The 16898-nt window shown below is 37.6% G+C and overlaps 1 protein-coding gene across 4 annotated transcripts in view; it reads left to right on the top strand.

The window, feature by feature from the left end:
- The window catches only part of ENKUR (enkurin, TRPC channel interacting protein), a 79446-nt gene that overhangs the window by 46962 nt on the left and 15586 nt on the right, over positions 1–16898 (top strand). For 2 of the 4 annotated variants that reach the window (XM_045399704.3, XM_045399705.3), the window contains exon 3: positions 14622–14767. In XM_045399704.3, coding sequence (XP_045255639.1) covers positions 14622–14767 — 146 coding nt within the window. Of the gene's footprint in view, positions 1–317; positions 609–14621; positions 14768–16898 lie in introns of those variants that run through there. The other 2 variants (XM_045399706.3, XM_074001252.1) reach the window with 2 other exon arrangements.

Raw genomic sequence — 16898 nt, 5'->3', positions numbered from 1 at the left:
GGTCTCAGCCGATCGCTCCGCCCACACCGGGATTGGGGCCTGCTCACAAAAACGTTATTGTGTCACGCCTGCGCACCAGCTGCGCTTTGCTGTGTCTGCAGTAGGATTTTTCTTTTTCCCCAGATACACAGAGATAGAAAAGAGCAGTTTTTAAGGGGACACCATTTTCACCCCGTTAACTTTCAAAGGCACGTAAAAACAGTGGCTTCCAAATGAGCTTCTCCAGTAGAAGGCGATACAGAAAGAGCGGAGACCTAGTTTGCAGTGCCGCCGTGTACTTCCTCGTTGCCTAGTAACGGTTTCCACGGCAACCGCACAGTCAACGACGCTTAGCAATCCCGGGAGAAATAGGGTGTTTTCTTCCCGAGAGAGGACTGCTAAGAGGGGGTCAAAGGGGGGACGATGTGAAGGAGAGAAACTGGTCCTTGAGAAGGCGAAGAAGTAAGAAAGGGGAAGCAGTGAAGGAGGACAGAGATACTGGGACAGGGAGAAAAAAGCTGAGAATAGCTTTTAAGGAGTCATTTGGTGACCATGGATCCAACGTGCCCTTCTGAGTGCATTTATAACCTCATACCCAGTGACTTGAAGGAGCCTCCCCAGCCTCCTAGGTATGTGGATAAGCAAAGACCATCACTTGAAACAAGAATGGGGAATAGTCAGTATTAATTAAACATACATATACTGGGATTTTTAATAATAAAATGTATTTATGCCTCGATGAAGTAGCCTTGGAGGATAACTTGTTAGAGAAAAGGTCGAAATATCTAGGTATTTAGCATCTCACAGTTTTACAGAGAGGGCAGTCCGGCGCTGTGAGATGACCATTTGATTATATTACACTTAACCTCTTATTAATACTGCATATGATTATTGTGTAATTTAATTATATGTGATATGTATACAACATAGCACGAAGTTTCATGTCGTTGAAAAGAGAAAAATAACAACTCTGTTACCTTGTTTAAGTATACTTGATGTTTGGTTTCAGGAGTTCGGTGTTGTATTTCTAACTGCACTACTTCTCCCTCTCTAATGGGATAGTACTTATCTTTCCCCCCAAGATTTTTATGAAATATAAATTTACATTTGCTCTTGAACCTCAGGTTTTTGATCAGTGAAACGAAATATCTACTACTATTAGGCAGTTTCTAAGGACTTTTTCAGATCTAATGGTTTAATGGAAGAAAGACTTGGTGGATAATGAACCAAAAAATATGTAATTGAGTTGAAATTTTACATAGGTCTTAGAACCTCTTATATTCTCCAAATCTCAAAAACGTGCAGAGGAAGCACTTCAGTTACTCCCATCTGTAGGGACTTCTTAGAACTTACTTAAATCTGTGGGGAGCAAAGAAAGTAGTGGAGAAAATCTCAGCTCTCCTAGGACTTGAAATGTTTCATGTCTTTTACCATCACGCTTGTTGGTATACCATCACCTTGTCGGACTGAAAATCAGGCCTAGCGATTAATTGTCTTTGTGATCTTGGATAAAGTTTCATTGGTTTACTGATCTGTGAGATAAATGTACTAGGTAATATCCAAGGCCCCTTTTAGATCTAATGGTCAATTATTTTTACTAGTATTAGGGTAATAGCTCAACAAGTAGGCAGCTTCTTCAACTTTAAATATTTGGTTTAAACTAGAGCAGTAACTATATTTATTACTTTTCCATCAGCATATCAAAATCTAGAGATTGGAAAGAGGAATATAAAGTAAGTTATCGCACGGTTGCAGAATTTATGAGTAGAGTTCAAATTGTCTATTGTTGAACCAACTTTTGGTTTCAAATTCCTGCATATTACACGAGATAAAACTCCTCCTCTCTGTAACACATTGGTAGATTGTATTTCTATAGAATATTGAATTTGAGTGTTATTTTGTTAAGTAGGTACTCTGTTCTTTGGCAAATTGAAAAGTTGTACTGCATCTAGACGATTTTTTTTTTCGAAAACATTTATAGGAACAGTCTTTATTCATTTGGCAAGCGTTAATGGAGCCCCAATTATGTATATAATATTGCACTAGTATATCTGTTCTTGGTGCTGTTGGAGTGATAGCACAGACTTCTTGGTTTTACTATAAAGAAATGAGTAGAAGAAAGATTTGTGATGAGAGGAAATAGAGGCACCCAAATATGATGCCACAAGAATCATTTCTGTTAGGTTAAAGTCAATTTACACTGTCAAGATTCTGACAACTGCCCACCTTTTGATCTCCCACGCCTCAGAGTTTACAGTCTTTTTGGGGAACTGAAATATGAACACTAAAATTTATCATTGAAAACCCTAATGAGAGATGAAGATACTAACTGAGAACTTAGAAGATGAATGTATGTGACCAAAATCGGATGAAGGGCACTTTTCTGCAGTTGAACTATTGGCTGAGACTTAAGTTATGAAAGTCTCAAAGTCAATGGGAAGTCATGATTCAGTTTTCAAAATCTGAGTTACTCATGATGCATAAGATGGTTTCCAAGATTTTCACCAAATCTGTCACCCTTTTTTTTTTTTAATTAATTTTCTTTGAGACAGAGTTTCACTCTTTTTGCCCAGGCTGGAGTGCAGTAGTGCCATCTCGGCTCGCTGCAACCTCTGCCTCCTGGATTCAAGCGATTCTCCTGCCTCAGCCTCCCAAGTAGCTGGGATTACAGGCCCCTGCTACCATGCCCGGCTAATTTTGTACGTTTAGTAGAGACGGGGTTTCACCATGTTGGCCAGGCTGGTCTTGAACTCCTGACCTCCAGTAATCAACCCACCTCTGCCTCCCAAAGTGCTATGATTATAGGCATGAGCCACTATGCCTGGCCTATCACCCTTTATTGATGTCTGCAGTTATTGAATATCTCCAGTCATTCCCTCTTTCCATTTTGTTTAAAGCAATATTCCAGTTATGGTCTGAACAGTCCATGAAACCATTATCTCTTTTCCATAATTCTTGGCACAATATTTTCATCCATTCAGCCTAAGCTTCCGTAAGTATTTTGACAGTCGTGTCCAACTGTTGGCTCACATTGAAATACCCTGTATGGATTTTGACTAAGGTTGACCTCTCCCATCCTCTAATTATGTAGCTGATTCCTTTTTATCTCAACTCATTAATCTATGGAGATCATTTTGAATTTGAATCTTTTATACATTCTGTTAACCATTCTTCCCAGCTTTGTGTCATTTGCAAATTTAATAAGTTTGTGTTTTATATCTCTTATCTATCATTGAACATGGTATATTAGTCTGTTCTCACACTGCTAATAAAGACATACTCAAGACTGGGTAATTTATATTTAAAAAGAGGTTTAATTGACTCACAGTTCCACATGACTGAGGAGGCCTTACAATCATGGCGGAAGGCAAAGGAGGAGCAAAGTCACATCTTACATGGTGGCAGGCAAGAGAGTGTGTGCAGGGGAACTCCTCTTTATAAAACCATCAGATCTCATGAGACTTATTCACTATCATGAGAGCAGCACAGAAAAGACCCACCCCCATGATTCAATTACCTCCTACCAGGTCTCTCCCATGACGTGGGAATTATGGGATCTCATCAATTCAAGATGAGATTTGGGTGGGGACACAGCCAAACCATATCATTCTACCCCAGCCCCTCCCAAATCTCATGTCCTCACATTTCAAAACCAATCATGCCTTCCCAACAGTCCCCCAAAGTCTTAAATCATTTCAGCATTAACTCATAAGTCCACAGTTCAAAGTCTCATTTGAGACCAGGCAAGTCCCTTCTGCCTATGAGCCTGTAAAATTAAAAGCAAGTTAGGTACTTCCCAGATGCAATGGGGGTCCAGACATTGGATAAATATAACCATTCAAAATGGCAGAAATTGGCCAAAACAAAGGGGCTATAGGCTCCTTGCAAGTCCAGATTCTAATAGGGCAGTCATTAAACCTTTAAGTTCCAAAATGATCTCCTTTGACTCCATGTGTCACATGCAGGTCACACTGATGCAAGAGATGGGTTCCCATGGTCTTGGGTAGCTCTGCCCCTATGACTTTGCAGGGTACAGACCCCCTGCTGGCTGCTTTCATGGGCTGGGATTGAGTGTCCGCAGCTCTTCTGGGTACATGGTGCAAGCTCTTAGTGGATTTATCATTCTGAGGTCTGGAGAACAGTGGCCCTCTTCTCACAGCTCCACTAGGTGGTGACCCATTGGGGACTCTATTGGGGGGCTTCAACCCCACATTTCCCTTCCACACTGCCCTAGCAGAAGTTCTCCATGAGGGCTCTGCCTCTGAAGCACATCTTTGCCTAGACATCCAGATATTTTGATACATCCTCTGAAATCTAGATGGAGGTTCCCAAACCTCAATTCTTGACTTCTGTGCACCTGCAGTCCCAACACCATGTGGAAGCCTCCAAGGCTTGGGGCTCGCACCCTCTGAAGCAATGGCATGAGCTCTACATTGGCCCCTTTTAGCCATGGTTGGGACTCAGGGCACCAAGTCCCAAGGTTGCACAAAGCAGCAAGGCCCTGGGCCCAGCCCATGAAACCATTTTTCCCTCCTAGGTCTCTGGGTCTGTAATGGGAAGGGCTGCTGTGGAGACCTCTGACATGCTCTGGAGACATTTTCCCCATGGTTTTGGCTATTAACATTTGGCTTCTCCTTATGCAAATTTCTGCAGCTGGCTTGAATTTCTCCTCAGAAAATGGGTTTTTCTTTTCTATTGCATCATCAGGCTGCAAATTTTCTGAACTTTTATGCTCTGCTTCCCTTTAAGCATAAGTTCCAATTCCAAACCATATCCTTGTGAATACATAAAACTGAATGCTTTTAACAGCACCCAACTCACCTCTTGAATGTTTTGCCACTTAGAAATTTCTTCCACCAGATGCCTTAAGTCATCTCTCTCAAATTCAAAGTTCCACAAATCTTCAGGGCAGGGGCAAAATGCCACCAGTCTCTTTGCTAAAACATAGCAAGAGTCACCTTTATTCCAGTTCTCAACAAGTTCCTCATCTCCATCTGAGACCACCTCAACCTGGACTTTATTGTCCTTATCGCTATCAGCATTCTGGTCAAACCCATTCAACAAGTCTCTAGGAGTTCCAAACGTTCCCACATCTTTCTGTCCCCTTCTGAGTCCTCCAAACTGTTCCAACCTTGGTCTGTTACCCAGTTCCAAAGTCACTTTCACATTTTTGGATATCTTTATAGCAGCATGCCACTCTACTGGTACCAATTTATTGTTATTAGTCTGTTCTCACACTGCTGATAAGTATATACCCAAGACTAGGTAATTTATAAAGGAAAGAGGTTTGACTCACAGTTCCACATGGCTGGGGAGGCCTCACAATCATGGCAAAAGGTGAAGGAGGAACAAAGTCACATCTTACATAGTGGCCAACAAGAGAGTGTGTTCAGGGGAACACCTCTTTATGAAACCATCAGATCTTATGTGGCTTATTCACTATCCCAAGAACAGCATGGGAAAGACCACCCCCATGATTCACTTACCTCCCACTGGGTCCCTCCCACAACATATGGGAATTATGGGAGCTACAATCCAAGATGAGATTTGGATGGGGACACAGCCAAACCATATCACACGGCAAGTGCTATATACTTCACTAGGCTACCAGACACCTCTCTCTAGGCTGATAGCAATACTTTTGAGTGTTCAGTCACCAAAGGGAACCTATTAACTCATATTTCTCTACATTATCAACAAGGATTTAACAAGATTCTCTGCTAACATCAACATGCAAATTATTATGTCTAAAATATTTCCCTAATCTATTTATCAAATAATCTTATTTTTTAATTGATTTTCGTTTGTGGTGACCTGAAACTCCAAATGGCCTTATGCAATCATTGCTTCTCTATGAATGTAATAAAAATTCTCTCTACAACTCTTACAGAAATTGTCATCAGGCTCTATAGTATAGAATTTCTGCATGCATACTTTTTGAAAATGAGAATATTTAAGGCAGTGAACACCACTAGTTTTTGTTTAACGTGGTTCTGTTTTTCATTGTGATTAATTGTAACACATAATCAGAGTTTCATTTTTGGAGCTTCCTATTCTTCTTGGACTGCCTTCTGCTTTATGCAGTGTCAATATTGTTAACACTTATATGTTCTGAAGTCTTTATAACGTCTCTTTGTTTCAAGTATGGCTGTGTATCTGACTTTGCTGAGAAATCTGTTCCTTGACTATTAGGAACTCTTAGGTGACATGGTCATTTTCTTCTGATCCAGAGTTTCTTGTCTTACCCACTTTGCTAACTAATTACAGCCAAGAATTTAATCAAGGAAAGCAGTAACCCTTTTAATTAACTTATATTCAAAGAAAGTCTAGACTATTCCAAAGTCTCTTTTTGTTTGGCATGATGACATTTTATGCTAAAATTCCCATTGCTGCAATATATGGTCTCTGAGCATTATGATTAGTGTTAGTAGCTATTTTAGTGTTTTAGTGTTTAGTGTTAGAATTTAAGTGTTAGAATATGTTTTTCATCTGGCTAGGCAGTCTCTGCAGACCCACAATAATACTTCTCTTCATCTCTTACATTTTGTCCAACTGCCCTTCTCATGCTTATGTATCTCATATTTATATTTATTCATATTATGTTTTATATATACATATATATATCACAGGCACACAAATGAAGATGTGTTGGAATTAATAGAATTACCTGAAGAATGTAGAAGAATTGAAGGCCTGGAAAACTATGTGGTTAACAGGGTAATTCAAAAGGCACCTTTCCCTTCAGGCATACGGATGAGGGGACAGACAACCAGATACAGAATTTTTTTCAGCAAGGAACATTGTGGCTTCCATCTGCATTTACTGGCTTAATATGTATTTTGAGTTACTGCCTCTAATTTAGAAACCTATACATAATATAACATGTGGTAAAAGGTATTAGCACACCTCTCTGGCATTTGATATATACACAAAAATGTTGAGAGAAGAAAATATGACAACGATATTTCTTAAAATCAGTTGCCAAGGAAATGTGTAAGTGAGATTTTGTGAATGTTAGACTCATTTTTTAGATTATTCTGTTATAGAATAAGGTTTAATATCTTAAGCAATACTAACAATATATTGTATATGAGAATTCACTTTTGCAGATCAGGGAAATATGTCAGTCTGTTATAACCACCTAGACATGATGACTCAAATTTTTACAGAATAAGACTGTGTCTTCCAGGACACAGGTAAAATCAAGTAAAGGGTTAAACAGTTTCAGTTTTAAAACATTTTATCAGGATGGATATCCAATAATAATTATAACCACAAGAATACTATTACTATTAATAGCAATATGTTCAATGTATTAGAATTTAAAATATGCCAGTTATTGCTCTTTTCACAAGAATCTTATCGGATACGTAGTAGTATCCTCTTGTTACAGAAGAAAAATCTCTGGCCCAGAAGTTGAGGCAATGATGAAGAACAAGGGCTGAGATGGAGACACAAATCTAATACCAAAGCTCATAACTTTAATTGGTTTGCACAGTCTTTTGGCCTGAGTCAGTTAAACAAACTGAGTCTTTTTTGTTTCAGTAACATCTATAGTTGTTTAGTTTTTGATAACTTATTGTATATCAACTACTATGTGGTGTTTGTACACAACCTTATTCTAATGCAGTAAGTGTTTTTGATGAGGCTATCAAAGCAAATGGGAAATTTATGATACAATAGTAAAGCTACAAATGAGGACCTACATGAAATGTACGCTTTAAAATCATGTACATTTGCTTAAAGTCTGAAACAAATTTGACTCTATTAGTTAAGCAGCCAGCCCACAAAGGAAGAAAGATGCTTCCCATGCTTCTTTAAAATTCAATTACACTCTAAGTCACATTGTCCAAAGACAAAAGCAAAGCAGTAGCCAAAGAGGAGCACAAATGTTCTTGGTGTGCTGCCACAAATACACTTCCTCCAGAATTCATGGAGAGAGGAGACCATGTGTGTAATATAATAAAGATTTCAGCCGCACTTTTACACTAAATGTACTGAGTTTCATAAGTCTAATATTGCCCTCATTATAGATCAGTATCCCAGTACGATAACATAACTTAACCAAAGCAGTTTTGGAGACAGCAATGTGTTGTACTCTGGGTGTGCAGCTATCTGACTATATAGTTTAATTCAAGGATAGATTTTCCTGCTATCTAGATCAGCACAGTATAACAGAAATGTAATGAGAATCATATATGTAATTTAAATGTTTCTAATAGTCACTTTTAAAAGTAGAAATAACAGGAAAAATTTACGTTATGTAGTTTATTTAATGCAATATATCTAAAATACTATGATTTCAGCATGTGGCACCAGCCACATTTCAAGTGCTCAGTATCCACATGTGGCTGTATTACACAGCACAGATGTAGATGAATACATTAACTACATAGTCTTTTGATATTCCATGTATTATTTCACTCAACAGCTTGTGAGAGGTATTGAGCAGCACTAAGATCATCATTATACTCAATGACATATGTCTGTGTTGTCAAGTAAGTGCAGAGCAGAGCTATGACAGACAACCAGGCTGGGGGAGGAATTGGCATCCATTTTTGAAAATTTAGTTACTTGATATAGACATGAGCCTGAATTGAACACTCTCATTTCAAGCCTGTAGGGGGTCTTAAAGTGTATCTGTGTACATCTAAAAATTCTCCTCAAGAAATAATTTGGATAACTTTCTAGCACAGCCTAGGTTCCAGAGTTCAGAGTTCCACACAATAGTGTAATGCTGCAGTAACACTGGCCAAAAATTGAAAAAGAAAAGTTGTTAATCAGATGCCCATTTTGCCCATTAGAGGAAAAAAAAAATCTAAATTAAGCACTTTCAAACTATCCCAACTTTTTGGGCAATATCATTTATTTGTGTGCCGTTTAAAATAAATGGTTTTAAAAATGTAAATCTACTATCTTGATGGGACTTACTACATGGTAATTATTGGCAGTAAAATACAGTTTTTATATGTGTTTTGAAGATGACAGTTTTAGTTTGAGAATAACTTATCTTTAGCCGTATCTAATAATTCTGATAATAAATAGAAAATAGAGCCAATTATCCATCACACTGCCTGACTTCAAACTATACTACAGGGCTGCAGTAACCAAAGCAGCATGGTACTGGTACAAGAACAGACACAGAGATCAATGGAACAGAATAGAGAACCCAGAAATAAAACTGCCCACTTACAACTATCTGACCTTTACAAACCTGACAAAAACAAGCAATGAGAAAAGGACTCCCTGTTCAATAAATGGTGCTGGGAGAACTGGCTAGCCATGTGCAGAAGAATGAAACTGGACCCCTTCTTTAACCATATACAAAAATTAACTCAAGATGGATTAAAGACTTAAATGTAAAACCCAAAACTATAAAAACCCTGGAAGAGAAGCTAGGCAATACCATTCAGGACATAGGCACAGTCAAAGATTTCATGATGAAGATGCCAAAAGCAGTGGCAACAAAAGCAAAAATTGACATATGGGATCTAATTAAACTAAAGAGCTTCTGCACAGGAAAAGAAACCATCAACAGAGTAAACAACCTACAGAATGGGAGAAAATTTTTGCAAACTATGCATCTGACAAATGTCTAATATCCAGCATCTATAAGAAACTTTAACAAATTTACAAGAACAAAAAAAATAATGCTATTAAAAAAGCGGGCAAAGGACATGAACAGACACTTCTCAAAAGAAGACACACATGCAACCAACAATCATATGAAAAAAAGCTCAACATCACTGACCATTAAAGAAATGCAAATCAAAACTACAATGAGATACCATCTCACACCAATCAGAATGGCCATTATTCAAAAGATACTGGTGAGGTTGTGGAGAAAAAGGAACACTTACTGCTGATGGGAGTGCAAATTAGTTCAACCGTTGTGGAAGACAGTGTGGCGATTCCTCAAAGACCTAAAGATGGGAATACCATTCAACCCAGCAATCCCATAACTGGATATATACCCAAAGGAATAGAAATTGTTCTATTATAAAGACACATGCATGCCTAGGTTCATTGCAGCACTATTCACAGTAGCAAAGACATGAATCAACTAAATACCCATCAGTGATAGACTGGATAAAGAAAAGGTGATACATATACACCACAGGATACCATTCAGCCATAAAAAAAAGAATGAGATCATGTCCTTTGCAAGGACATGGATGTGTGCATGTAAAAATTCTCCTCAATAAATAATTTGGATAACTTTCTAACACAGCCTAGGCTCCAGAGTTCAGAGTCCCATGCAATAGTGTAATGCTGCGGTAATACTGTCCTTAGCAAACTAACACAGGAACATGAAACCAAATACTGCTAGATTCTTACGTAAAGTGGGAGCTAAATGATGATAACACATGGACACATGGAGGGGAACAACACACACTGGGACCTATCGGAGGGTGGGGGTGGGAGGAGGGAGAGGATCAGGAAAAACAAGTAATGAGTACTCGGCTTAATACCTGCGTGATGAAATAATCTGTCCAACAAACCCCCGTAACACATGTTTACCTATATAACAAATCTGCACATGTATCCCTGAACTTAAAAGAAAATAGAGCCAATTATCTAATAAAGTCACCATTAGATCTTTGTAATAAAACCACACCATTCAGAAAATGGAATAAAATGCAGCTATTTAACATAAAGAATAAGCTTTATGTGTATTAAGATATCACACTATATTAAGTTTTTTAAATCTGGTTGCAATTCGTACAAAAATAGAAACACAGGCTTGGCACGGTGGCTCACATCTGTTATCCCAGCACTTTGGGAGGCCAAGGTAGGTGGATTACTTGAGGCCAGGAGTTCCAGACCATCCTGGCCAATGTGGTGAAACCCTGTCCCTACTAAAAATACAAAAATTAGCCAGGCATGGTGATGCGTGCCTGTAGTCCCAGCTACTCAGGAGGCTGAGGCACGAGAATCATTTGAACCCAGAAGGCAGAGGTTACAGTGAGTTAAGATCACACCACTGCACTTCAGCCTGGGCAACAGAGCAGACAAAAAAAAAAAAGAAGGAAATAAAGAAACACTGAAATGGAATTTATCCTGGAAAATTTGTTGGAGAGCTGGAGGAGACCTAGATTTTAATTTACTTATTAATGTTATTTTTGTAATTTGGAAAATATCATTTATATAAAATAGAGTATCTTATTTTCTATAATAGATGGACAGGCTTTCAGTTCGTATACCTACACAAAAACATATTGAATCATGGGTTTACAAACTTAAAAGAGGTGGGGGTAGAGACACCTTTTTTTAACCCCAAATGAAATTATCTTCTTAATCACGAGACCGTATCTGCCAACCCCAACTTCTATGGGCATTTTAAGGCACAGATTTGGCTTGAACATTATTTCTTGAAAGTATCTAATGAGCTCATTCGGTTTGGACTATAATTGATTCCCAGCCTTTAAGTTCAGGATTGAGGCAAGGCTCCTAAAAGGAAAAAAACAATAATGTGTCTCCAAATAAGTCTATCTACATAAGGAAGAAGATAATACAAGTTGTTACAAACAGTATCGCTGAACTTTTGCTTTCAACCAAAGATGGGATTTATCTTCTCGACGTAAATAACCAGAACACCAGAAAAAAATATATGAAACAATAGTTATCAGACACTGAACAATAGACAACACAGAGCAGTCATCCATAAGAGAAGAGAAACAAGTGAGGCAAACCCTACGATTGCCCCAGCATACTCTCTGGATAGAATTTCCAGGCCAAGATCCTGAAGGAAAAATTAAAACAAAGCCTAGGAGTCTCCCTGAGTTGAGACAGAACTCAGAGTTTGTGAAGGCCAAAGCTGCTAGGATTCACAGCATGGAGTACCAGAGAGGAGAGCTGCATAGAGACAGGACTGTGGAAATACGAACAAGGATTTCCCTAAAGTCTTTGGTTGATAGCACACGTATGTAATGAAACAACCAAGGCCAAGAAAATAACAGAAAGCAGTAGCCCCAGGTAAAGTTCGTGTTCCCACCAGCCCAGGTGGAGACACCTCCTAATACACAGGGCATTGAGTAGTGCACTCAGAAGCATATTGCCTCAGTAGTGGGGCTAAATTCAAAATAGACTGAAAGCACTTGTGGAATTACCCTAACACTTAAAGCAAGCTTTAAAATGATCACCCTGTTTCCAACTATCATAACTGAATCCCAGAAAAAGGCTAAGGAAAAAATTTAAAGAACACCAGAAAAGAGAGAAGAGAAAAATTCAGCAGCAAGCAATGTAAAATTCACAATGTTTGGCATCCAATCAAAAATTACCAGGCATACAAAGAAGCAGGAAAATATAATGCATAACCAAGAGAAAACGTAGTAAAGACAGACACAGAAATGACACAGATGAGAGAATCAGCAGAGAAGACCTTAAAACAGTTATTTTAAATATTCATCATGTATTCAAAAGGTACAAGAAAGCATGAACCAAGATGGGGAAAGAAATGGAAGGAGAGATCCAAATCTAACTTCTAACCATAAAGAATACCATGTACAAAATGTAGCTATAAGTAATAGATTGGATTGACAGCAGCTAAGACACTGAAAAAGAAAATTTAGGTGAATTTGAAGACACAGTAATATAACAATACAAAATGAAATACAGAGAAAAAATAGACTGAAAAGGAAAGCAGAGAATGAGGCTTGAACAATATCAAGCAGTCAAAGAATCATGGAAGAGGAGAAAACGGATGAGGAAACAGAAGAAATACTTGAATAAAGGTTAAAAATTTGTCAAATTTGATGAAATCTCAAAATCCAAAAATCCAAGAATCACAGTTAACCCCAAGTGGAAAAAAAAATCATACCAAGAGACATTATCATCAAACTTATTAAAACTATTAATAAAGAGAAAAAAAGTTTAAAACAGCCAGAGGAAAAAAAGAAAAATTATATAGAAGAAGAAGAAAAAAGGACAGCAAATGTATCATTAGAAACAATGGAAGCCAGAAGTTTAAAAAGGTCCTTTATGGAGAAGGAATGGTATCCTTTGGAAATATGGGTTTATACAGCAGAATAAAGAACACTGGAAATGGCAAATATATGTGTAAATATTCAAGATTTTTTCAAATATATTTAAAATATAATTATATAAAGGGAACATAATCACAATCATTTATGGATTTTTATACCACACAGAAAAGTAAAATATACTACAACACTAGGACAAGGGTGGGGTTGGATGCAAGTATTCTTTTGAAAGGTTCTCATACCATATATAAAATGCTATAATATTACTTGACAGTAGGCTCTGATAAGTTAAACCGGTATACTGGAAAGCTACAGTTTCCACAAAACCAAACCAAACAAAACAAAAAGCAAGATAGAAAGAATGAGCAAGGGGATATTTAAAAAACAGCAAGCTGGAAAATTTAAGCAGAAACAAATTTTTAAAATCACATTAAAAGTGAATTGTATAAACATACTAAACAAAAGTAATTGTTGGCTGGATAAAATTTCTATGCAGTCTATAGGAAAACTCAGACAAGTAGAAAGTCCAAGAATGGAAAAACATATACTATTGCAAGTCAAAGGGATGCTTGAGTAGCTACCATAATATCAGACAGAGTAGAATCTAGAGCAAAGAATTTTAAAAGGAATAAAGAATGTTATTTTGTAGTGATGAAGTGATCTGTTTTTCAAGAAGATATAACAATCCTAAATGCTATGCACCTACAAACAGATCTTCAAAATACATAAAGCAAAAACTCTTTTAACTGAAAGAAAAAATAGCCAAATCCACAATTACAGTCAGAGATCTTAACATCTCTTTTTCAATAATTAATAGAATAGACAAAATCAGGAAGGATACAGTACATTTGAAGATACTTTCAGTTTGACATAATTGTCATTTATAGAACACTCCAGCCAACAGTGGCACAATATACTTTCTTTTCAAGTGTATACGGAACATTTACTAAAATAGAACATACTTTGTGCCATAAAACAAATGTCAGAAAATTTAAAAGAATTGAAATCATACAAAGTATATTCTCTAACCACAATGGAAATATATCTGAAATCAATTAGATATCTGGAAAATCCCAAATCTATGAAAACTAAACATGTATAAACAAACTTCTAAATCAAAGAAGACTTCAAAAGTATTAAAGTTCAAAATAAAAAACCTAAACTTGTACCTTAAGAAAGTAAAAAAAGAAAAACAAATTAAAACCAAAGTAAGAAGAAATAGTAAAAATAAGTGCAGATATCATTGAAATGGAAAACATGAACACTGGAAAATATTAATGAAATTCTGGTTCTATGAGAAGATTGATAAAATTAATAGACCCCTCGCCAGACTGATCAGCAGAGAGAGAAAGAGAGAGAAAGACAGAGAACACAAATTACTAACATCAAGAATGAGAGGAGTGACATCACTATCAATGCTACAGATGTTCAAAGGATAATAAGGAAATACTATGAACACTTTTGCCCTAGCACCTCTTTCTTAGAGCAGAGCTTCCATCTAGTTTTTCTAAGCCTGATGGACAGGGCTCAGGTAAGTGTGTTTTATGATTATGCTTCTCCATATGAATATAGACTTAAATAAATTAAAATGTGAAATTTAAACTTTAAGTAATTTTTACTAGAAATATAAATGCTACAACTTTTTAAATTTAATTTTAGGTACATATCCATTTTTAAGGCAACTGTAAAAGATGACATGCAAAAAGCTAAAACTGCAATGAAAACTATGGGACCAGCAAAAGTTGAAGTACCTTCTCCAAAGGATTTCCTAAAGAAACATTCAAAGGAAAAAACTCTACCACCCAGTAGGTTTTATCATGCTTTCTTTTTAATATTAAAAGCTTTAGCAGGTGATTTAACTATTATTGTATTGTTGATGAATATTAAACGTGCACAGGTGATAGCAGCTTTACCTCATATTAAACAGAATTTGACTAGGAGAAAGTGGAAGTAGAGAATGGAGTAGAAAAAGAGAATGGAGAATGATAAATTGCCCCCCCAAATAGACTTTTGATTGGGTTTGGACTATCCAATGAAGCCCACATGCCGAACCATCTTAGTCCCTAGCTGTGGGGCTTCAATTATAAACAACAATTATAGGAAGAGTCAAGACCCCAGAGACAGTATCTGACTAATGGGCAAGATTGCCCAGCATCTAAACCCTGTCTGGCCTTTTCTCCAACAGATGAAAATTACAACCATTACTACCAGTTGTTGAAGCAACTACTAGACTCACTTTTGAGTATAGGCTTTTACTCTTCCAGACCTCTAAGATCAACTGGACTGTAATGAGTTAGATGTAATGAAGGAGGCTTCATGAATAAGTGGTAGAACCAGCTTAGGGCCCCATGCCTATTTTAATGCTGTACTCTTGCTGTACTAAAATTTTTAAATTTTGATCAAGTAGCCTTGTGTTTTTATTTTTTACTGGGCCTCAAAAATTATAGAGTTGATCCTAGTTATGGAGTCTATTGAATGATTTCAGGAAAGAAAGCTATCAGGGAAAGGGAGAGTAGACGAAAAGTGATCTGTGACAGGTTTGCATGGAAGCAATTTCTTCACAACCCAGGTATGTCTCCCCAGATGTCTTAGGGTAATAAAGAAAAGAGAGCACCTGGGCAATACAGCAAGACCCCGTCTGTACAAAAAAATTTAAAAAAATAATTAGCTAGGTGTGGTGGCATGCACCTGTAGTCTTTGCTACTCTGGAGGCTGATGTGGAAGGATCGATTGAGCCAAGAGTTCGAAGCTGCAGTGAGCTATGATCAAGCCACTGTCTTCCAGCCTGGACAACAAAGTGAGACCCAATCTCAAAAAAAAAAAGAAAGAAAGAGAGAGAGAGACAGACAGAAAGAAAGAAAGAGGAAGGAAGGAGGGAGGGAGGCAGAGAGGGAAGGAGGGAAAGAAGGAAGGAAGGAAAAGAAGGAAAAGAAGGAAAAGAAGGAAGGAAGGAAGGAAGGAAAGAAGGAAGGAAGGAAGGAAGAAGGGGGGAAGGAGAAAGGGAAGGGAAGGGAAAGAAAAAGAAAAGGAAAGGACAGAAAGAAACGAGTCTGTCTCTTCAAAATGTTGGCTTTTTATGTCTGCTGGCATCAAGGAAATAATGCAACATCTCAAGCCCAGCTAGAGATGTACATTTTAACAAAAGTGAAACTACTTCTCTTTATGGCAGTATTTAATGTCCTCAAATCCTCTCTCAACCCATATCTCATGACAAAGGGTAAGGGCACTATGAGGCAAGATGGCAAGATGGAAGAAGCAAGTGTGAAAATACAACATTCATCCTTCATTCGTGACTTCAGAAGTCTCTTTTGTATCTTCCTCTAGTCTTGGCCTATTGTGCCCCAGCATTCTATGACTAACAATACCATTTGAGAATATAGGAAAATCTTAAAGTGAATTTGATGCTTTCAATGCCTTAGGACCACTGGTATCCCTCGGGTCTTCATATAGCCTCTCTAGGGTTAAACATATGATATAACACAACTATATATATATATATATATATATATATATCTCCTTTGTGTCAAATAAGAAATAAAAGAAGAAACCTATCATTTTATAAACATTTTAAGGCAAAAGCAAACCCAAAATTCCATTGACCTTTAGAGTAATTCATCAATTCGGGGTGTTAGGGCTGGGCACAGTGGCTCATGAGTGCAATCCCAGCATTTTGGAAGGCCAAGACAGGAGGATTGCTTTAGCCCAGGAGTATGAGACCAGCCTGAGCAACAAAGTGAGACCCTATCTCTATAAAAATATTTTTTTTAATTAGCTAGGTGTGCTGACACACGTCTGTGGTCCCAGCTATATGGGAGGCTGAGGTGGGAGGATCACCTGAGCCCAGGAAGTTGAGGCTGCAGTGAGCTATGATTGCACCACTGCACTCCGGCCTGGGTAACAGAGTGAGACCCTGTCTCAAAAAAAGGGAGAGAAAAA

This window comes from Macaca fascicularis, chromosome 9, assembly GCF_037993035.2.
Source record: "Macaca fascicularis isolate 582-1 chromosome 9, T2T-MFA8v1.1".
NCBI classification, from domain to species: domain Eukaryota; kingdom Metazoa; phylum Chordata; class Mammalia; order Primates; family Cercopithecidae; genus Macaca; species Macaca fascicularis.
Note: the sequence above shows the minus strand (reverse complement) of the source record. Positions and strands in the feature narration are given on the sequence as shown.